The 22,368-nt window shown below is 30.5% G+C and overlaps 15 protein-coding genes across 15 annotated transcripts; 5 read left to right on the top strand and 10 right to left on the bottom strand. All coding sequences in view use genetic code 12, as the record gives it.

Annotated features, from left to right (window-relative positions):
* Positions 1–80: 80 nt before the first annotated feature.
* RJT21DRAFT_121207 (uncharacterized protein) lies at positions 81–1,503 on the bottom strand. The gene has a single exon (XM_064882019.1). It carries the CDS (start codon positions 1,379–1,381, stop codon positions 146–148), a length of 1,236 nt encoding a protein of 411 aa, XP_064737909.1. The 5' UTR covers positions 1,382–1,503; the 3' UTR covers positions 81–145.
* On the top strand, positions 1,504–2,477 carry TVP18 (Tvp18p). The gene has a single exon (XM_064882020.1). It carries the CDS (start codon positions 1,646–1,648, stop codon positions 2,159–2,161), a length of 516 nt encoding a protein of 171 aa, XP_064737910.1. The 5' UTR covers positions 1,504–1,645; the 3' UTR covers positions 2,162–2,477.
* Positions 2,478–3,214: 737 nt separating this feature from the next.
* RJT21DRAFT_121209 (uncharacterized protein) lies at positions 3,215–4,513 on the bottom strand (the record flags this gene model as incomplete). The annotated part of the gene is made up of 1 exon (XM_064882021.1): positions 3,215–4,513. A coding segment is annotated over exon 1 (298 nt), but the record flags the coding sequence as incomplete, so codon positions are not given.
* Positions 4,514–4,650: 137 nt separating this feature from the next.
* RJT21DRAFT_121210 (TRAMP complex RNA-binding subunit) lies at positions 4,651–6,637 on the top strand. The gene has a single exon (XM_064882022.1). It carries the CDS (start codon positions 4,676–4,678, stop codon positions 6,326–6,328), a length of 1,653 nt encoding a protein of 550 aa, XP_064737912.1. The 5' UTR covers positions 4,651–4,675; the 3' UTR covers positions 6,329–6,637.
* On the top strand, positions 6,621–9,167 carry RJT21DRAFT_107236 (putative ferric-chelate reductase; the record flags this gene model as incomplete). The annotated part of the gene is made up of 2 exons (XM_064879849.1): positions 6,621–8,416; positions 8,492–9,167. The coding sequence occupies exons 1-2, from the start codon at positions 6,831–6,833 to the stop codon at positions 9,165–9,167; spliced, it is 2,262 nt and encodes a 753-aa protein (XP_064737913.1). The 5' UTR covers positions 6,621–6,830.
* A 42-nt stretch (positions 9,168–9,209) lies between these two features.
* On the bottom strand, positions 9,210–9,830 carry RJT21DRAFT_42736 (uncharacterized protein). The gene has a single exon (XM_064884523.1). The coding sequence runs from the start codon at positions 9,583–9,585 to the stop codon at positions 9,253–9,255; it is 333 nt and encodes a 110-aa protein (XP_064737914.1). The 5' UTR covers positions 9,586–9,830; the 3' UTR covers positions 9,210–9,252.
* A 1-nt stretch (position 9,831) lies between these two features.
* On the top strand, positions 9,832–11,161 carry SHY1 (Shy1p). Its single transcript, XM_064884524.1, has one exon. The coding sequence runs from the start codon at positions 9,886–9,888 to the stop codon at positions 11,008–11,010; it is 1,125 nt and encodes a 374-aa protein (XP_064737915.1). The 5' UTR covers positions 9,832–9,885; the 3' UTR covers positions 11,011–11,161.
* On the bottom strand, positions 11,035–12,119 carry RJT21DRAFT_42728 (GET complex subunit). The gene has a single exon (XM_064884522.1). It carries the CDS (start codon positions 12,045–12,047, stop codon positions 11,058–11,060), a length of 990 nt encoding a protein of 329 aa, XP_064737916.1. The 5' UTR covers positions 12,048–12,119; the 3' UTR covers positions 11,035–11,057.
* Positions 12,120–12,504: 385 nt separating this feature from the next.
* On the bottom strand, positions 12,505–13,528 carry DAM1 (Dam1p). The gene has a single exon (XM_064883376.1). It carries the CDS (start codon positions 13,511–13,513, stop codon positions 12,560–12,562), a length of 954 nt encoding a protein of 317 aa, XP_064737917.1. The 5' UTR covers positions 13,514–13,528; the 3' UTR covers positions 12,505–12,559.
* Positions 13,529–15,106, bottom strand: URA1 (dihydroorotate dehydrogenase). Its single transcript, XM_064882023.1, has one exon. It carries the CDS (start codon positions 14,983–14,985, stop codon positions 13,654–13,656), a length of 1,332 nt encoding a protein of 443 aa, XP_064737918.1. The 5' UTR covers positions 14,986–15,106; the 3' UTR covers positions 13,529–13,653.
* An 86-nt stretch (positions 15,107–15,192) lies between these two features.
* RJT21DRAFT_121216 (uncharacterized protein) lies at positions 15,193–16,999 on the top strand. The gene has a single exon (XM_064882024.1). It carries the CDS (start codon positions 15,305–15,307, stop codon positions 16,886–16,888), a length of 1,584 nt encoding a protein of 527 aa, XP_064737919.1. The 5' UTR covers positions 15,193–15,304; the 3' UTR covers positions 16,889–16,999.
* RJT21DRAFT_5405 (uncharacterized protein) lies at positions 16,919–17,842 on the bottom strand (the record flags this gene model as incomplete). The annotated part of the gene is made up of 1 exon (XM_064884984.1): positions 16,919–17,842. The coding sequence occupies one exon, from the start codon at positions 17,840–17,842 to the stop codon at positions 16,919–16,921; it is 924 nt and encodes a 307-aa protein (XP_064737920.1).
* Positions 17,843–17,956: 114 nt separating this feature from the next.
* Positions 17,957–19,401, bottom strand: RJT21DRAFT_121217 (uncharacterized protein). Its single transcript, XM_064882025.1, has one exon. It carries the CDS (start codon positions 19,156–19,158, stop codon positions 18,037–18,039), a length of 1,122 nt encoding a protein of 373 aa, XP_064737921.1. The 5' UTR covers positions 19,159–19,401; the 3' UTR covers positions 17,957–18,036.
* A 110-nt stretch (positions 19,402–19,511) lies between these two features.
* On the bottom strand, positions 19,512–21,871 carry RJT21DRAFT_121218 (uncharacterized protein). Its single transcript, XM_064882026.1, has one exon. The coding sequence runs from the start codon at positions 21,621–21,623 to the stop codon at positions 19,626–19,628; it is 1,998 nt and encodes a 665-aa protein (XP_064737922.1). The 5' UTR covers positions 21,624–21,871; the 3' UTR covers positions 19,512–19,625.
* A 73-nt stretch (positions 21,872–21,944) lies between these two features.
* Positions 21,945–22,269, bottom strand: RJT21DRAFT_42769 (uncharacterized protein). Its single transcript, XM_064884525.1, has one exon. It carries the CDS (start codon positions 22,160–22,162, stop codon positions 21,995–21,997), a length of 168 nt encoding a protein of 55 aa, XP_064737923.1. The 5' UTR covers positions 22,163–22,269; the 3' UTR covers positions 21,945–21,994.
* Positions 22,270–22,368: the final 99 nt, after the last annotated feature.

Here is a 22,368-nt window from a genome sequence, read left to right on the forward strand (position 1 = left end):
GATGCCGATCTCGGATGGTCGGAAAATACTTTTATCTTTTTCATCAATGATCTTAATACTATATTCTATAATACATTAAAGTCTATTAACTATATATACTCTTTCTATTCTATTTACATGATATTTAATGTCCAATATTTAATGCTTAATGACTAGAAATCACTTTGAAACTAAGAATATCATTCTTACCAATATCTACCGTATCTTCTTCTCCAATCTTAATCCCTCCAAGACCTTCAATAGATACTATTGTAACATCTCCCATAATTTTCTTAGCTACTGATATCACACTTGATCCTCGTTTAACTAATATACAATCTCTAAATACATTGGATCCATTTCCTCCCGTAAAATTATGAATATTTCTAACTGGGAAAACAGGTACTAAATCAAGAAGTTCAGCCGCACTCTTCAATAATTGAATCACACCAGTTGATCCAAATCTATAAAGTACTAAATCACGGATATTTTCAATTCTATTTCTTAATTTATCATCTAATGGCTTTAATCCCAGCTCTGGACCCAAATCATCAATGGTGTCAACAAATTCAGTTCCCAGATCATATTTGATAAATTTTTGATTACTCAATTTTCGTAAAAAGACTTCGGTTATAGCAGATGTCAAAACAACTTTCAGTTGAGGATATTTTAAAATGATTTTAGAAACATTTTTATCTGAATCAGGATGATCCATTTTATTCAATGATAAAACTGTAGGAAATTTAACTTCCATAAATGAATGAATTACTCGTTCAATCATTTCATTATCCCATTCATTTAATGGGGGTAAATTAGGTATTAAAGATAAAGCTTTGGCTACTAATTGAGTATTAGCAGAATACCCACCTAATTGAGCTCTTAAAGTCTCCAAGGTTGAAGATTTAGTAGCAATATGTCGACGAACAATCGATGGCCATTTTTCCATTAAATTCCCAAGAATCCATCGGAAAATCTCATCCTGTAACCACTCAATATCTTGTAATGGATCATAACCTCTGGTTGATTTCCCTTCTGCATCAGTAGTTCCACTAACATCAACTATATGAATTAAACAATCTGCTTCTGTTAAATCATTTAAGAATTTATTACCTAAACCTCTTCCTAAATGAGCATTAGGAACTAAACCTGCCACATCAAGTAACATTATTGGAACTCCACGCTTACCATCTCTACAATATCCATAATTTGGTTTACATAAATCCAGTTGTTTAACTCTTGCACATGCACATTCTACTTCAAGATATCCAGTTGCTTTATTAGGATCAATAGTTGTAAATGGAAATGCCCCCACTTTTGCATTGGCATCAGTAAGAGAATTAAGTGTAGTGGATTTCCCACTAGAAGGTTTCCCCACTAATCCAATAACTGTTTCTCTCCCCATGAGAATGGTCCCTTAATCTTTTATGAGTTGAAACTTTTCACTTCGTTTACTCCATCTCATAGAGTTTTTCTTCCCTTTTAGGGTAACACGCCGCGGCAAGGATCTTCGGTCCATTTCCTGTATACGATCGTCACCTCCAGCAACTGGGCTGGTGTCAAATTTAGAAGGGATTTATCTTAAACAATATAATTGATTAAGTATATTAAGCCAATTGTAGTATTACAGATTATAATTCAGTGATTAATAGAGAGATATTATTAAAGGATGGCAATTTCAGATATTTTTACCAATATATTTGGTGGTCTTTCGACCGATTTTAGGAAAAAGAACTTTTCCTTATATGGTCAATGGATTGGAATATTAACCATATTCTTATGTCTTGCATTAGGGATTGCTAATATCTTTCATGCTTCATTGGTTATAATTTTTTCAATAATATGTATTGTTCAAGGATTGGTTGTTACATTTGTTGAAATCCCATTTTTATTAAGAATTTGTCCCTTAACTGATACATTTGTTAATTTTGTTAAGAATTTCGATGAAAATTTACCAAGATGTGGATTTTATCTTTTGAATGCTGTTATTCAATGGGTTTCTTTAACAGTTCAAGCTACTAGTTTACTCGTAGTTGCTATTTTATTTACAATAAGTTCTGCTTGTTATGCTTTGGCTTATTTCAAGAAGCAAGAATTCTTAAAGACAAGTTTACAAGTAAATGATCCAAATGATGATTCATTACAGGGACAAGTCAATGCTCACATTGTCAGAAATGTCTTATAATCTTTTCCACATTAATAATTCTAAAAATAAGATCCAAAATGGTATAATAAAAAAACTTTGAATTTTCATTATTTGTGGTACAGTTTAACTTATCAAATACTACTAATTTCTTTTCAAATCATATTAATGATTGCTTATTTAATTTTGCCCTTAATTGAATAATGGTTTGCTTTTTGTTTCACTCCGATTATTATAGTCTAGTTTCCCTTTCATTTAACGATGTATGAAATACGTTTCTTGATGTATATTATTATTTTAGCTTTATCTTAGTTTATGGGGATCATATCATATGAATGTATGTATGCCTAGTTACAACCACAAAATAATAGACTCTAATGCTCTCTTTTTATTTGTGATGCCCAGAATTGAGATACTAATCTCAAACCGAGCTCTAATCTAAGCACTAATTACTAATTGAATAACCGCGTATGTGAACCACTACAATACCTTATCCCACGTCACTTCTCTTTATACCCATGAATGCCGTATTGTCTTAAATTGGCTTTTGTGATAAATCTGCAATAGCTCTTTTTTGACTGAACAGAAGCGTTCAAAAGAGATAAAGAAACCAGTTAAACTACATAGAAGCAATTACATCTTAAGTCATATGATACAATAATAGAAATGTAATATCAATGTCAATAGACCCAAAACATGTTTACAATGGGCTCAATTCCAAATTGAAACAGACTCTATATGGAAGCTTTACACAAATACGAGCACATAAAGTACAATAATTGAGGCATTAATACTATACAAGCTTGTTTGAGTATTCATTTAGTGATTAGTGTCCAAGCATTCTACTTCATGGTACACAATTGTAACTGTAAGGAAGAGTGTTTATCTTGGCCAATACACATTCCTTAATTTAGCAACTTTTTTTGTACTACAATTGTATGAAGTAGTGGGGATTTAAGTTTTATTTGAATAGATTTGCGCTTATTGTTTGCGGCGAGGTTGCGAAAAAAAGACTACGCAAAATCATTCAAACATTAAACGAAGTTGTATTTATATTATACAGTTTCAAAATTTACATTTTTCATGAAGTCAAGCAGAGCGATAGTAAACGATGTTAAGGATCTTCCATTTGCACGATGAACAATTGAATGTTCAGAACTCACGCTTTCGATATATGAAGATTGAAAATGAAAAAGATATTCAAGAGTATATTAAACAGAAACCACCAATATGGCCAGGAGGGGATTGGCCATTATACTTACCGAACTATGTGGTGATAGAAGGAGATAAAATCAAGATGAAGGACATCGATTATTCTGGCAAGTTCATTTTATTATGTATGTGATAAGAAAATTTATATGATGTCCGAGCTTCCATATGCATCCGTTGCCCATGAAGAAGTTACAGAAATAAAACCCATTCCAAGAAGCCATGGGGATGTTTTCAAGATTATACGTCCTGATCAGAATCCCTATGTGAAGGGTGATTACGCACATATAAATGTGGATTTGAGAGACTATCCTGATGCAGAAAGCTATCCGATTGGCATTCAAAAATATAAAATTGGACATCCTCTCAATGCGCCATAAATATTTAGATATTGCTATGAAACACAAACATACCAACATATATAGGTGTGAATTATCTTGACCAGAATGTAATTGTATTTATATACTACCATTTTACCACCTTCTATGATGAATTGTAGGAGAACGATAGTACAAGATGTTAAGGATCTTCCATTTCCACGATGAATAATTGAATGTTCATAATGCACGATTTAAATATATGAAGATTGAAAAGGAAGAAGATATTCAAGAGCATATTAGACAGAAACCACCAATATGGCCAGGAGGGGATTGGCCATTATACTTACCGAACTATGTGGTGATAGAAGGAGATAAAATCAAGATGAAGGACATCGATTATTCTGGCAAGTTCATTTTATTATGTATGTGATAAGAAAATTTATATGATGTCCGAGCTTCCATATGCATCGATTGCCCATGTAGAAGTTGAAGAAATAAAACCCATTACAAGGAGTCATAGGGATATTTTCAAGATTCTTTGGCCTGAACACAACCCCTATGTGAAGGGTGATTACGCACACACAAACGTAGACTTGAGAGACTATCCTGATGCAGAAAGCTATCCAATTGGCAGACATGCATACAAGATTGGACATCCACTCAGTAAGCGATACACATAATTTTATCTAACAACGAGACGATCCAGGAGTGGAAAATTATCTAGCTAATAGACAAAAGTATAAACATGGACATCCACTTAATATGCCGTACAGTTTAAATAAGTAGGAGTGATGTACATGTACATTTTATAGTTGCCATTTCTATATATATATTTTGCAATCTCATAGTTGAACAAATATTAAACCTTGTGCTTAGTTGAGCATAATTAAGCCGATCACATACTTAAGAAATGAGTCGTCTTTGTATCACATTGTTTCTTTTTTTTTTTTTGTCAGAAATTTTTTAGATATCAACCAAAGCATCTTAAGTACTGAGCACATACTTAGATACAGTCGAAATAGACAAAATGAGTGACGTACTACCGTTCATAGAGGATTCAACACCGACTGTGAGCACCACGACCGCTTCAGCAAAAGCATATGTGGCGTCAGGTGCTTCTCAATCATCAACATCAAGTACTATGCCATCGGTAAATTCATCATCAACGACCAATACAACGACCATTAATACGGGAAATTCATCATTAAGGAGTATTGTAGACTCATTAAAAGTGGGTGATAATACTTCATCGACTAAAGTGGAAGATAATCTGACAAATAATCGAGATGATAAGTCATCTAGTGGTAATAACGCCATAACTTCACTCACGTTAGAACAAGTTAATGATGATGCTGATGAATTAATAGAATTAAGAGGTGAGGGAAGATATTTTGGAGTTATTGATCCCAAATCAGGAGATTCCATTAATCAAGCTCATGCTTTAGGACCTTTATGTGGAAATTGTCATAAACGAGGTCATATAAGATCTAAATGTAAAACAGTTGTATGTCATAAATGTGGTGTTGTAGGAGATCATTATGAAACTCATTGTCCAACCACTCTTATTTGTTCTAGATGTAATGAAAAAGGTCATATGGCTATTAGTTGTACTAATAAAAATAAAAAGAGACAATATTGTCTGACATGTGATACATTTAATCATAGTTCAGATACTTGTCCAACAATATGGAGATCATATATAGTGGTTAAATCAGCAACATCAAATGATAAAGAATTAGATCAATCAAATTTACCAAATTTATTCTGTTATAATTGTGGTAGTAATGAACATTATGGTGATGATTGTAATGAATATAGAACTTCAAGAGTTCCTAATTTTGGTAGTGCATTCTCAGGAAGTAATTTACCTAAAAACTTAAGAAGTGCTTATTTTAATAGTCTTTCTAAGTCTAAAAGAACTAAATATCTATCAGGATATAGAAACTTCCAATCTCAACCAAATCAAATGCAATCTTCTTTTGGACGTCCTCAATTTGGTTCTCCTTCTCCAATACCATCTCTTTCAACCCAATTACCACCTCGTAAAAGCATTCCTACAGGTCCATCGGGTAGCAATAACGTTACTGGTGAATTGGATAATTTTGTCAAGAGCTTAGAGCTGCATGATAACAGGAATAACAATAGGAATAGAAATAACAACAGCAATAATTACAACAACAACAACAATAACGGTATCAATAATCATAACAACAACAATAACAATAATAATAACAGGAAGCGTTCTTCAAATTCTCCTAATTTTGATAATTTAATGAAAAAGAAAACTGTACGTAATCATGACATAATGAGTCCTGCTGTTAACAATGCTGTTGATCACTTCTTTCCTTCGGCTGCTACAGCGGTTAATAATCTTAGAGGTAAAAATAATTATAACAATAACAATAACAATAACTACAACAACAATAATAATAACTACTACAATAATAATAATGAGAATAATGGTCCGTCCAGATCGGGAGTACTTTTTAAGAATAAGAATAACCAAAATGACTACAGAAATAACGGTCCTACAAGATCAGGAGTGATTAATAAAAACACTTCGAGTTCTGCTGGTATAAGTAAACCCTCCAGATCAGGATTAATTGATAACAGAAGTAATAAAGCTAAGAACAACAATAACAATAACAACAATAATCGACCCAAGATGTTAAGGTATTAGCTTATTAACTCCTACTTTGTACTATAGACTCATTCTCTAAACCTGTATTTATTTATTGTAACTGTAATAAACTCATATGCCTATGTTTGTGAGAATTCTAAATCTAAATAGCCATACCCATACTTTATTAAATTATTTTTTTAAATTATTTTATAATTAGTTCATAAATTATTTTATAAATTAACATCTACTTACACGGCATCGATTTTTTTATCTATTTAATCTAGCGTGCATCGGAACAAAAGTTCCGGCGCGGGCTCGGAACCTCCTGCCAAAAGAAGTCAAATTTTTATCAGATCAAATAAGCTCCGGTCGATTTAAAAAAATTAATACGTTTGTTAAAGCAAATAAATTGTGTAAGAAACTCAACTGTGATGTATATGGAATAGACATACCATAAGTGTCAAGTTTGTAGTAACCAGAGAGTTTCATAGTTTCCTTTCAAAAGTTATACATTAATTTTTTGATCTCCGATCTTCGAAACTGTGGAGAAAGCGAAGCGATGTCGAATCAACCATCACCCACTGATGGTGATGATGGGAATATTTTAATAGATTTTTGGTTAGATTTCCATTATCCAACTACTAAAAATAAAAAGTATGAACTTTCACGTCAAGAAATCACCGATAAATATGGATTTATAACGACTTGTATATTGGTAGGATTTGTTTTATTGATACCTTTAAAGAGATATGCTATAAAGCATGGTTATACATTTAATCATTTCCAATATATGAGATCATTAAATCCAAAATTAAATCGATATATTCATTCATCTCCTGATTTAAAATCATATTTTGCATCAACCATTAAATCTACTTTATTCTTTTTAGCTTATCATATGCCCACCATAATTCAAGTAATATTTTGGTTAATAATATTATCTACATTATCTTTGGTTGATATTCATAATGGAGATCTTATATATTTAGCTAAACGTCTAGGTAGAATAGCTACCGTATGTTTACCTACCATATTATTCCTTAGTTTAAGACCATCTCCATTACCTAATACCTTATATTTATCATTAATCCCAATTCATAAATGGTTATCGAGAATAATTATCTTACAAGCAGTAATTCATGCTGGATTATATCTTGGTTACTTCCACAAGAAGCATACTTGGTTTAAAATGTGGAAATATGAAAATATTTATGGTTGGATAGCCTTAGGAGGATTTTTAATAATGATGATAACTTCATTATCCAAATTAAGAAATAAATACTATAAGTTATTTTATATTAATCATTATGTTTGGTCCTGGATCATTGTAATATGTCTTCAGTTCCATGTTAGACCCTATAAAATTACTACTTATACCATAGTAAATATCGGGATTCTTACTTATCAAATCATTTATAGGTTAACTTTAACTACAACTATTCCATCATTAAAAGTTACTATAGCATCCCCAAATTTATCATTGATTGAATTTCCTAAAAAGTATATAAAAAATGTTCCTTTAAAACCAGGTTCACATATTAGATTAACTAATTATCATCCTAATTTCTTAGTAAGAGCCTATAAACAATTAATACCTAATTATCATCCTTATACATTAGTTTCATTACCTCAAGATCCTATTCAGAAACTAATTATTAGACAGAGTAACTTTGAATTAATAAATAATAAACCTTATCTTGTGACAGGATCTTATGATCCAAACTTGTTATTTATTAATTCCAAACAATCATCTCAAGAACCATTTTCAATTTCAAAACTTCATATTAATGCTAGACGTATATTGATTATTATTGGTGGTTCAGCTATTTCCTTTGCATTACCAATATTAAGAGTAATGAATTATCATGGAATACCTTGTAAGATTGTTTGGGTTATTAAAGATTTTAGAGATGTTTCTATATTAAAATATTTCGATGGTTTTATTCATGGTGATGATTTTGAAATATTTATTACCGGTAGAAACTACGATGAATCCTCTATTACCCCTAATCATCTTAGAAATCATAAGAGTTATGGCTCTATATTAAGTAAACTAACTACTGATACTGATACTGCTGCTACTACTAATAATATTAATAATATAACTTTCCCTCCTGATCTTGAATTAGGAGAGAATACCCATTTGTTACTGGTGAATGATTTCAATAATAATGGTTCAAACGATGATTTAGAATACTTGAGTCAAGACGAATATGATAGGAACAATACTTTGAATTATGAAAATGAAGTTGAAAATGTCGAAATTTCAGTTGATAATGATGAGTCTGATAATGACTCTAGCGAAAGTCCATGTGAAATTCATGATTATTCATATCGTAGCTTTACTCAATCAGCCATAGATGATGAAGAGGAGGAAGAAGAAGATAGCGAGAATGCAGATCAAGTGCAACGGGGCAATGACTTCCTTGTCCAAGAGTATAATGCTCAAGAACAAGAGGTCACATTTGATGAAGAAAGTCATTCTATCAAAATCAAACCACTTTTATCTCCAAACCATTCTCGGAAATCTAGTATAAATGAGCCATTCATACTTAATACAGACTCAACATCTAATTCAGCTCTTAAACAATTCCGAGAAACCATTAGAAGGTTGAATATTGAGAATAAGATATTTAAAGGAAGACCTAAATTGAGTCATAAGTATTACAATTGGTGTATTAATGAAGGATTCACTCAATGTATAGGACCACAACAAGATCTGGATAATAATTTGGTATGCTGTCGAGATTTACCTCGAAATAAAATTAAGCAAGAAGATATAAATGCTGAAAAGATCTGGGTTATTTCGGCTGGTCCTAAACCTTTGGTTGAAAATGTTAAGTTATGGTCTAATGAATATGGATTGAAATTCCACGAAGAAGCCTTTTATTCCTAAATTATTATTATTATTATTATTATTATTATTATTATTACAAGATTCTATTCTTATATAAAGTAGATTCTCTTATTAATGCACTAGTTTAATTATTCTTTCGATTAGTACTGTAGAGCTCTTGTTCAATAAGATTCCTTCTAATCTCATCCTCAATAGCAATTTGTTTACTGATTCTCATTTTAGCTATATCAGTTGAAAATATAATTCCCACTATATTCCAACTAACAAGATACCAAAATTTATGAGGAGTTCTAAAGAATTTTGTATTATGTCCATGATTATATTTATAACTTATATACCATCCAGATAATAAACCAATTAATGTACCTTCTAAACATCCGGCCACTCCAGCTTGCCATAACTGTTTATTAAATCGACTAATAGTCTCCTGTCTCTCTTTGGTCATAGTAGTCACCATATTGAAATGGAAATAAATATGAGAATAATAATAATATCAAAAGATCAAAAGATCAAATACCCAAAAGAGCAATCAAATCAAAAAAAAAAAGATAAAGATCAGCAACGGTATATATATACCGAAATCTGGGGGGTTTTGATGGGGTTTGATTCCGAGATAGTGGACCAATTCGGAGTGCAAATCCGAGTGAGTGAAAAAAAATTAGGACCACGAGACACGACCATCCGATCAAATGAAGAGTATGAAGTATCAAAAAGCATGAAGTATCTACAAAAGTATAGAGAAAGGTCACATTAAATTATGGCCATAATGATGTTGGGAATTAGATCATCGTCCATAAGGACAATGCCACTGATCCGAATCAATAGTAGTACAATTTCTAAACGAATTAGTCGTACAATTAAGACATCTACCATGGATTGGAAACCCATTAAGACAGGTAAAGGAAACTTAGCAATATTGGAACAACAAGCTAAAAGTCCTATTTTAAGAAGAACATTACTTGGATTAATGATAGCTATGCCTGTAATCAGTTTTGCCTTAGGATGTTGGCAAGTTAAAAGATTACAATGGAAAACTGAATTAATAACTAAAGGAGAAAATGCTTTAGCACAACCTGCAATTGAAGAATTACCACCAAATATTGATCCTAGTATTATTGAAGAATTTCAATATAGAAGATTTAAATGTAAAGGTCATTTTGATTATTCTCAAGAAATTTTCTTAGGCCCTCGTATTAAAAATGGTGAAATGGGTTATTTTGTTATTACACCTTTTATAAGAAGTAGTGGAGGTAAACCAATACTTGTAGAAAGAGGTTGGATTCATAAGGATAAAGTTGTACCAGAGTCAAGAAAGAAAGGTTATTTATCTCATTTAGCATTTCCACAAGGAGAAATTGAAATTGAAGCTTTATTTAGAGTAATGCCAGAAAAATCTTATTTACAATTTGATCATAAAAAGGGTGAAAGATTATTCCATGTATATGATGTACCAGAAATGGCAGAACAAACTGGTTGTTTACCTATCTATTGTCAAATGATTCATGATTTAAGTGATCATCCAGAATGGAGACATAATGCTGAAGAAGCAAAGAAATCTTCAAATAATATTACTTCATTATTTGGTTTAATATCTCCAACTACTCCAAAGGGAGGAGAAATTGAAGATGAAGGACTTGGTGAATATAGTGATGATGTAACCATGCAATATCAAGAATTTGAATTCATTAAACAAGGTGTACCAATTGCTCCAACTCCAAAAATAAAATATAGTAATAACCATTTACAATATCTTGTCACATGGTTTGGACTTTCATTGTGTAGTACAATTTGTTTAATTTATGCGTTTATGAAGAAAGGTAATTTTTCTACTGCAGAAAAGGTCATTGAAGCTAAGAGAAAACAAATGAAGAAATCATTTTAATCATAATAAATTTATTTACTTGTACATATATATATATATTCTTTTCATTACGAAATACTCAATAAACCAAATAGAACGACTACTAATGATAAATCAGCAAGAAATATACCAAGTAATTCATAATAAGATAAACATCTAACTACTAATGGACGATATTGTTGTAATTGAGGTAAAAACAGTGAACCAAATGAAAGAATTTTTATAAATATACTATTTTCAGTTGTAGTTTTAAATAAATCATATTTCATACTTATTAAGAAGTAAGTAGCAATAGTTATTAATTCACCAGTAGTAAACCAAACTATAAAACTTGTAGTTGTAGTTGTATCATAAGATATATCTCTAATATATGAATATGATGATGCCTTAAACGTTGGGATAGTTAAGAAATGATAAAAGAAATTAATTAAGATAAAGGAGAATCTGATAATTAAAAATCTAAACTTCCATTGTTTATGATAATAAAGATTATATGCTGCTACTTCTCTTTGATATTGATGTTCTTCTTCATTTTGTACTGGAGTACCAGCAAAGAAATCTTCAGGACTGGGTCCATCAGCACCAGCACCAGCACTAGCACCAGCACCAGCTTGACCAAACATCTTCATCATTTGAGCAAATTGATCTTCACCTGGTCCAGTTGCACCATCAGCACCCGAAAATATCTTAGTGAACATATCATCAATATCCTGTGTTGAGTTTAATAACTTTTCCGGATCAGGACTTGGAGATGAAAATGCAGAAATATCTTGAATATCAGGATCATCATCATGATTATTATGAATATCCAATGCAGTTGTAGTAGCCGTTGGTAAGTCATCAGAACCAACTGTGGTTCCAGTAGTTCCAGAAGGTGATGGAGAAGGTGAATCTTCTTTATCCAATACTGAAGTTACCAGAGAAGACTTGACAGATGAACCTTGAGTTAATATGGTATTAAGTCTATTGGTAGCCTTACCACCTGCCATCTTGGCAGCTCTCCTTTCACGAAGAAGTCTCTTCTTCTCTTCGGCACTCAATGGTTTACTTTCAGACATTTCGATTGTTATGTACTGCACTATAAACCCTTTTGGTGATCGGTGGGTCAGTGGTTGGTAATTTTTCAAGTGAGTGTATGTCTACATTTTTTTCTTTCCTGTTGTGAGCATTAACTCTTTTGTTGACCCACAGTCATACAGACCATGCCAGAAGGAAACGATGCTCAGTCAGAGTTACCTCTGACATCTCTGTCGAATGATGAGAATACCACTCCATTGAACTATCAAGAGCAATTGAGACAACAGACCATTATCAATTCAATGGATAATAAGGATTACCTCTTGGTGATAGCCAGCCAACAACAAAAATCAGTACAACAAGTTAAGTATGAATTGATGCTTAAATTGACGGAAGGACGATAGATGATGATGATAATAACGATACATAATGATACGACATATACATAATATATAATTTATATATAATTTATTATAATATATAATATATAACTATGAATGGTACTAATACATAAGTGGAATAGAAATGCTATGAATTATTAAAGAGTGGCAATTCACCTAAATGGCCGTTGTTTCGATATTCTATTGGGTGGAGCATTAACCGGATTTCTTCGTGCAGACGTATTCAAAATAGATTTTGATTTTGTAGATCTAATTATGGATGAGGCTGTAGGACCCGTTGCTGATCCAGTATGTGCAGATGATCTAGTATTACTACTATCAAATAATCCTTTAAGATATCGAGGTGGTTGATTTAAATTGGGTCCCACTCTTCTGGATGTTGTGGTACTAACTGTCACTTCTTGGTTAGATCTATTTACCGGCTGTGGGATTCTTGATAATCTTGATGATGGTGTGGTGGTAGTAGCAGTACCAGTAGCAAAAGCAGTAGCCATAGCAATAGCATTAGCAGTAGCAGAATTTGTTGATGCAAACGATGGACTCTCATCTTCATCAACTATATGAGTTGCATGATTTGAACTAAATAATGATCTTTTATCAGGTATAATAGGAGCTCTAGACGATACAGATACTTCTCTTAATTTCTTCTTCAAATCTTCATTTTTCGATTTCGATTGTTTAACTTTTTCTTCAAGACCTTTAATTCGTTCATTCAATTCTCTTCTTGATTGTAATTTAGCCCAACTTTCCTTTGTTGGACATCCAGGAAAATCTACACACCACATTGTAATACTTAATCCATATAAGAAACTGGCAAATGATTCATTGAATTGTCCTGATATAGCTTCATGAATGGATTGTAAATTGGTCAAATTCGCATCCAATTCTTCTAACGAATCACTTAACCTTTCAAACTTTTCAGTATTTAATGCTGACTCTAATGGTAAATGATCCGGATCTATGGGGTAATGAATTTTGGGAGATTGCGTTAACAAATAAATCCCCGATGATCGATGCAGATGTCGCCTATGTGAGCCTCCACTATTACTATTGTTATTGCCACTACTCCGTCTCAGATTCGGAGTCACTGGCCGTGAAGACGACATACTGTTTAATTACTATTAGTCTATATATATAGTGAGTTTGTTTACATTTTCTATAGAATTTCTGATAACTTTTTTTTTTGTTTATACCTTCTATAAAAAGTCGCACACCCACACCGCAATACTTAAGCTGATAATATCATTCATTTATCATCTTCACCAATTATATCCTTCCAAGTCTTACCTTCCTTCTTTAATAAGTCAACTAATTCATCTCTAACTTTTCCAGGTAATCCAGGACCCTTATAAGCAAAAGCAGTATATAATTGAATGAATGTAGCCCCAGCTTTACCGAATTCTAAAGCATCTTGACCATTAGAAATACCTCCACAACCAATTAATACTAAATTAGAATCTTTAGTATATTTTCTTAAAGTTCTTAAAGCTTTTAAAGAATAAGGTTTTAATGGTTTACCAGAAAGTCCACCTGTTTGATTAATAAGTTCTTTATCAGTAGTTAAAAGTTTATCTACTGGTCTTTGAATGGTGGTATTGGAAATAATAATACCATCAACTTTTGCTTGTTTAGCACTATTAGCAATAGATTCTAATTCTGGTTCAGTTAAATCTGGTGCAACTTTAACTAAAATTGGAGGTAATTTACCTAATAAATTAATAGATCTCTTTCCGACTACAGTTGATAATAAATTAGTTAATTTAGATTCAGATTGTAAATCTCTTAATCCAGGAGTATTAGGAGATGAAACATTAATAATAAGAACATCAGCATAAGGACTTAATCTTTCAACACCAGAAACATAATCTTCAATTTCATCTCCAGTCTTATTTTTACCTAAATTAATACCTAATAATTTACCTTGTCTAAAAGCCATTGAATAAGGATTTGGATGAGATGGGAAAAGTTTATTAAATCTTAATTTCAAATTACTTATAACATTAAAATGTCCCGAAGAATTAAATCCATATCTATTAATAACTGCATCATCTCTTGGTAATCTAAAGAATCGAGGTTGAGGATTACCTGGTTGTGGTAAAGGAGTAATTGAACCAATTTCAACATAAGAAAATCCACTATTAAATAAAGCTTCAATAGCTTCACCATCTTTATCTAAACCAGCAGCTAAACCAATTGGATTTCTTAAATGAGTTCCAAATACATCAACACCTAAAATATCATCAGGATTATTAATATCATCATCTAATAATCTTGGAGTTAAATTATATTTCATAAAGAAAATTCCTAATTTATGACCTTGTTCAGCTGAAGTTGTAGCTCTAATAATTGGACATACAATATATTCATGTAAAGCTGATCTAGCATCAAGATAATAATAACCTCCAACTGCTAAACCCACTAAACCAATAGCAAATGTGATGGGTGAAGGAATAAAACTCGATTTTAAAGTAGGTTTCAATTTCAAACCTAATTTGGAATTATTACTTAAGAATCGTTTAGCTCCAACTAATGGATACGATCCCATTCCCGTCTTTAATGATTTTCCTAACGATAACATGATGTAATGATTGAAATTATAACCCTTTCAGTCAATGATTGCTCTTCAATATATCCAACTAAAATGTCACCCAAACCAATCTCAATTTAATTTTAAAATCCTTTCCACAATTGGTATAAGCCTTCCCCATAATTTTTCAACCATCTGTTGATGCAACCATCTCACTGTAATTTTTCTGGTGATGGTTTGGGTCTGTGTCTGTATGCAGTCCCCTGAAATTTTTATGTATGCGATGGAGATGGTCTCAAAAAAAATCTTTAGTTAATACTGATACTGATTCAAATGTATAGTAATAATTTAAATTATACTATAGTACAAAATGGCACCACCTGCTAAAATGGGGTCTATAGATAGACCAGGTACAGAAAAGTACCAACGAAGTGATAGTGGAGTGGCTAAAAAGAAAAAGGGGAAATATTCAAAGGATAAGAAACTAAATGCCAATTTAAAGAAACTCGATAATCAATATAAGGAAGCCCTTAGATCAGCAGCAGGAACTGATCTTCTTCTTACTGAAGAAACAGGGTTCTTAGAGGCTGATTCTCCTATGGAAAAAACCTTTAAATTTCAACAACAAGATATAGAACAAGTATTGGATGAACAAACAGTCAATAAGAAGTTTGAATTAAATTTACCTAAATTAGGACCATATCAAATTGATTATAGTCGAAATGGTCGAGATCTTTTATTAGGAGGAATTAAAGGTCATGTTGCATCAATAGACTGGAGAAAGGGAGCTATGAATTGTGAATTATTCCTTAATGAAACGGTTCATGCTGTAAAATATTTACATAATAATCAATATTTTGCTGTAGCTCAAAAGAAGTATACTTTCATATATGATAATCAAGGAACAGAATTGCATAGATTAAAACAACATATAGATTCCACATTACTTGACTTTTTACCATATCATTTCTTATTAGTAACAGCTGGTAATACTGGATTCATTAAATTTCATGATGTATCAACGGGTAATTTAGTATCTGAATTAAGAACTAAATTAGGTCCAACTCAAGCTCTTAAACAAAATCCATGGAATGCAGTTATGCATGCTGGACATTCAAATGGTACTGTATCTTTATGGGCACCAAATATGTCAACTCCATTAGCTAAAATGTTATCAGCAAGAGGACCAGTTACTGATATAGCCATTGATAGAGAAGGTAAATATATGGTTGTAAGTGGAGCCGATAAATCTCTTAAAGTATGGGATTTAAGAAAATTTAAAGAATTAGATAATTATTATACACCTACACCAGCTAAATCATTAGATATATCTGATACAGGATTACTTAGTGTTAGTTGGGGACCTCATATAACTGTATGGAAGGATATTTTTAAAACTAAACAATCAGATCCATATATGAATCATTTAATACCATCATCTAAAGTTGAAAGAGCAAAATTTGTTCCATTCGAAGATATTCTTGGAGTAGGACATTCTAAAGGGTTTAGTTCATTAGTTATTCCAGGAGCTGGTGAAGCTAATTATGATGCCTTAGAATTAAATCCATATGAATCAGTTAAACAAAGACAACAAGGTGAAGTTAGAGCTTTAATGAATAAATTATCTCCAGATACTATATCATTAGATCCAAATGTCATTGGTACAGTAGATAAAAGAGCCAATAGTATAAGATTAAAACCTGGACAAATAGGTGAAATAACTGAAGGAAGTGAAGAAAATAAGATGGAAATCAAACCAGAAGTTAAAGGAAAGAATTCTTCACTCAGAAAACATTTACGTAAAAAGACTCAAAATGTTATTGATCAAAGAAAGTTAAGAATAGAAAGAAATTTAAAGATGGAAAAGGAAGCAAGACAAAAGAAGTACAAGCAAGACAGAGGTATACCGGAAGAGAAAGATTTATTAGGTCCTGCTTTATCAAGATTCAAGTAGTATTTGTAGTATATATATATATATTTATATTTATTTCATTTGGTATATTAATTTTTCAAGTAATGCATTCTCCCATTTAATAGCATCAAATTGACTTTTAGAAATCATCAATGTAGAATTATATTGTAATTGTAATGAATTGTAAACCTGATTTCCATTACTTACTTCATTTCTATTTGTAAGATTGAATTGTTTCATATCGCTCAAGTCTGATATGTCACTATAATCATCACCATAGATGTCATCCTCATTATAAATACCCACTTCTTGAATGGGTTGATGTTTGAGTTCATTCACTTGACAAACTTTTAAATAGCTTTTTAGAAGGAATTGATCATTTTGATTAAGGAATTCAATATATGTTGGACCAAAAGTGGAAAATTTAGAAGTATATAATCCTATAAAAAGGAACATCTGACAGAATCTATATAACTCCTTATGATCTTTAAGAATACCAAATTTCAACCAATTTAATGAATCCACTGGAAATGGAAGAAGAGATTGAAGCAGAGCATTGTACGAGATACAAGTTTGAACATGGTGATTTATGAGTTGTTCTAAATAGCCAAATTGTCGTATAGTTAATTGCTTGATAATTAAATCATCGTTAACATGATCTGGAACAAGATTTATCTGAAGACTTAGACTATTGTCATTATCATTATCATTATCATTAGCACTAGCACTAGGATCCTCCAAGAAGAAAACTGAATCATTATCTTTATTTATAAATTCGGAATCAGGAAGCATTATTCTAGCCATTTTATATAGTACTAGTGGTTCAGTGATATTATCATAACATATGTAAGAGCAAGATGGGAACTCTTTAATCCAATTTATGGTGGCCTTACTAAAGCTTACTTCATACTGATAAGTATCATCCAGAGATGATGATGGAGGGAATACATTTATAATAGAATGACGTTTCGAACCAGGAGATGAAGAAGGAGTCATTACCTTTATTGCCGCCAAGATGGATACTTCAATAGTTTGAATAACAGAGAAGAAATTAGGTAGGAATTTTGCAACTGGCCGCAAAAAAAAAAAACACCAATACACGCAAGAAAGTTTTTAAACCAGACAGAATAAAAATGTTGATTCTATAAAACCAAATTATGACTAACTATTTAAAAGAAAGAGAATGACGATTAATGAGATGTACGAGCTGAAATTGAGAAATTTGAATAATCAACTGTAATCAAATCTCCAAACACACCATTTGTGGATGAAGAAGCTGAGGAATCAGCAGTTTGTTGATAAATATGATTGAAAGTTTCAACTTGATTGATTTCAAATTTTAAAAATTCAATGATATTTTTAAATTTATCAAGGGCTAATTCATTATGTTTAGATAATTTTTGTAATAAATCTAATTCTTCAATGATTTTCACCAATTTTATGGAATTTTCAATGGATTCATTTGAAGTTTCAAATTGATTTGATTCAGTACTTGGTATATTAGATACAGGAGGTAACATATAATCATCAATTTCTATACCTTGAATATTTTGAGTTAAAACAATAAACCAAGTATTAGCAATTTGTTCATAAGCCATCATCTTAGTATATTGGAATTCATTACTTGTAAAATTAGGTAAATTATGAATTAAATTAGTTATAAAATGCAAAAAATTAAGTGAATTAATAATATTATGTTCTATGGGTGGTAAGAAATTTAATATGAAATCTGATAAACAATTTAAAAATTCATTAAGGAGGGGTTTTATACGAAGATAAGAATAATCACTTTCTTCATCACATTTATAAGGTAAATGATTAATTATATCATTAAATTTAACTTGTAATAATTCCATTGAATCTTTGACTGAAGGTTTTGGAGATAAATTATTAATAGTATTACTTATTTCAGGATGTAAATCAACTAAATTTTGTAAAAGTGATTGAAGAGATTTATGATCTAAAACTTCAATAAGACGAGGGACTGGTAATACTTGACCTAAAATACGAGGAGTTTTTGATTTTTTATTACGATTTGTTGGTAATTCATGATACTTTCTTGAACTAGTTGTAGATGGGATTGGAGATGGAGCTTTATCATCAAATTTTCTCTTTTTATCATTCATAGGGGGTAAACTTCGAGGAATAGTTTTAGATGATGCAGACACAGTTCCTGCTGTGTTATGAATGGAATTTAATGCAGATGTACTAGTTATAATAGGATTTGAATTATCTTCATTTCCTGATTTATGCTTATGATCTTCAGTCACTGGTAGACTACTAGACCCCCAATGAAAGCCAGTTGATATCATACTTAAAGGATTTTTAAATTATGTTACTGTGGTATATGATATACGCTATACTCCTTTATTATATTATATTATGTTATATTTTATGCTATCTATCAACTCTTAAGTATCTAGCTAGAATCTAGAATGTAGTACTGGAATATACGCCACTAACTATGGTAGTATGGTTATTGATGTGGAAGTGTCGATGGCAATTTGTAGTAGTGAATTCCACACTGCTCCTTGCCTCTATTTTTTCTGGCTCGTCTGAATTTCTTTTTCGTCTACTACAGGGAGCCAGGGAGCCAGGCATGTTACCCGCACCAGGAAAATATAGGGAGCTTTTTTCCTAGAGGAAGGTAGAGGATAGGCAATATAATGTATATAGCAGTAGTACTAGTATATATATATATATATGTAAGATATTTATGTAGAAAGTATATATATAGTTATAGTTATAGAGAAAGAATTTTAATTGGTTAATTGGTTAATTAATAGTAATCATTTCCTTCATATTCGTCATCACTCAAGTTATAGTCATCATCATCAAAGTCTTCATCTTCATCTCCATAAGCTGATTCTGATTCTTGATCATAATCAGCTTCATTAAATCCAACATATCTTTTTCTCTTTAATTCAACTTCATCATCAGATTTAATATCTTCATCATCAGTTAAATCAGTAACACTTTGATTAACTGATGAAGAATTTAAATTAGATAATATCAGATGAGAATGTACTCTTGAATTATCATTATCATTTTCATTTTCATTATCTTGTTCATCATCATTAGTATTTTTACGATGATGACGTTGTTTTCTTTCATGTCTTAATTCTTCCTTTTCTTCTAATTCAATTTTTAATTCATGAATTATATCAAAACATTCTTCTAGTAATGCATTAAGTGTTGCTTGACCTTCAGGAATTTGATTATTTATAATAAATTTCCCATCATTACGAAGATTATCAAGTGATGCTAATTTAAATTGAAATGGATATAATTCTCGTAAATTATTTAAACCATCAACTCTTTTAATTTCTAATAAACATTTACGAACTGTAGATAATTGATTATGAATTGGTTGTAAAGATTCACTAACTGGTTCAGAACTTTCTAATAATTTATAAATTAATCCATAACATCTTCTTAATAAATATAATATTAAAGTATGATTTTTTCTTAAATGATTATTTATAATATTTAATTTATCTTGAATTATTGAAGGACTTGAATCATCAGCTTGATTGGCAGTAATTTGATTATTTAATAAAAGTCGTTGTTCATCAATTGATTTTATTAATTGTTGATAACTATATAAATCTGTTTCTCTCATTGTCCATCTTCTTGTAACTAATAAATTTTCTAATTTTAATTTTAAATCAGATAATTGATTATAAATTGATTCAAATTTTGAATTTACATTACTTAAATTATCTAATTTTTCTTTATCTTCATTAGTAATTAAATCATCTACTTCTAAATCATCTTTAATATTTAATTTAGATAATTCAATTGATAAACTTGTTGATTCATTTTGAATTAATAAATCTTGTAATAAATTATTACAATCATCAATTAATCCATTTATTACTGGTTGAATTTTATTATCACTTTGAAGTTGTTTTGATGGTTCAACTAATTTTGAATGAAATTTCCCATCATTAATATCACGTAAACTTTCAATTTCTTTTAAATCAGATTTTAATTGATTAACTTTATTAATAATTTTTGGATCTTTTTTATGTATACTTTTATTATTAGATTCTGTTGAATTTGCTGTTAAATAATTTAAAATTACTTTTCTAATAGATATTAATTTATTATAAATTAATTCTAAATCACGAGGAAAATTCTTAAAATTAGATTCTAAAGAATTATAAAGTAATTCACATTTATTTAATTTAGTTCTTAATAATAAATTTTCTTCATCATGATGAGATTTACTTGGATCTTCTTGATAATCACCATTATTATTATCTTCATCATAATCATCATCATCATTTTTTTGTTCAATAATTGATTTAATTTCATCTAATCTTATTCTAATTGGTTTTAAATCTTCATAAGTATATACTTGACCTTCTTTTAAATGATCTAATAATTTATTAACTGTACTTAATGAACTATAAGTTGCTGGAGCAAATTTAATTAATCCACAAGTTACAAAACAAAGTGATAATAATTGCCAAATATCATCAATTAAAAAATCATTATTATTTGGTAAATTAAGATTTAAACCCTTTAATTCTTCATCCTTTCTAGTAATTTTAAGTTCATGTAACCAAAGTAAAAATCCATCATAAATTTGATAAATTTGTTTAGAATTAATATATTTATTTCGATTATTCTTAAGGGATAATACCGTATTATAAATTTCAATAAGTTTTTCATGAATTGACTTTTCATACGCTGGAACTTTATGACTTGAAGATTGCCACTGAGATTGACCACCTGGGCCAGAAGTTAGTGGAGTTGTTGGTCTTGTCATAATTTTATCAACTGAAGTAAGTCAACTGGTCGGTGGGGTGAGGTGAGGTGATAAACGGAAATAAAATAAAAACTATCTCGAACAATTGATAAATGTTATAATATAAAACAACCAATTGATAAATATAGTATATTACAAATAAATGTCGTAAGAGAAGTAATAGAATGATAAATAATAAAAAAGTACTATAAAACAAACTGGGGTTAGTAATGATTTCAGATGGATGATGGTGATTTTCAAAATCGAGCCAGGGAGACAGAGACAGAGAGACAGAGAGGGAGACATTTTTTCTGTAAGAGACAGCGGGAGCGAAAATGGCAAATAGGAATGGAAAACAAATGGGAAATGTGCGACATATCCGGGGAACAATTTTAGACATATATTATTAGCAAGTATATGAATACGCCAGGGGTGAGACTATACAAAGACAGAAGACCAGAATAGAATAGAATAGAATAAAGTAAAATAAAATAAAATAAAGTAAAGAGTAATATAAAATAAAATAAAATAAAATAAAAAAGATAAAGTATGGGAGTCATAAATAAATAAGAAGGGTAAGAATAATCATAACTTGAATTGAAATATCAGCAGTAAACAGCAGTAAATAGTAATAATAATAGAATAATAGTAGTAATAATATGAAGAATTAGTAGTAAGAATAAAAATAGTAGAAAAAGAATGCTATGTGAAAGTGAGTGAGTGAGTGAATGGAATAGAATGAATGGACAGATCATAATGACTATTT

The sequence above is a fragment of the Scheffersomyces amazonensis genome (genome assembly GCF_036850825.1).
Source record: "Scheffersomyces amazonensis strain UFMG-HMD-26.3 chromosome Unknown RJT21scaffold_4, whole genome shotgun sequence".
Taxonomy (NCBI): Eukaryota; Fungi; Ascomycota; class Pichiomycetes; order Serinales; family Debaryomycetaceae; genus Scheffersomyces; species Scheffersomyces amazonensis.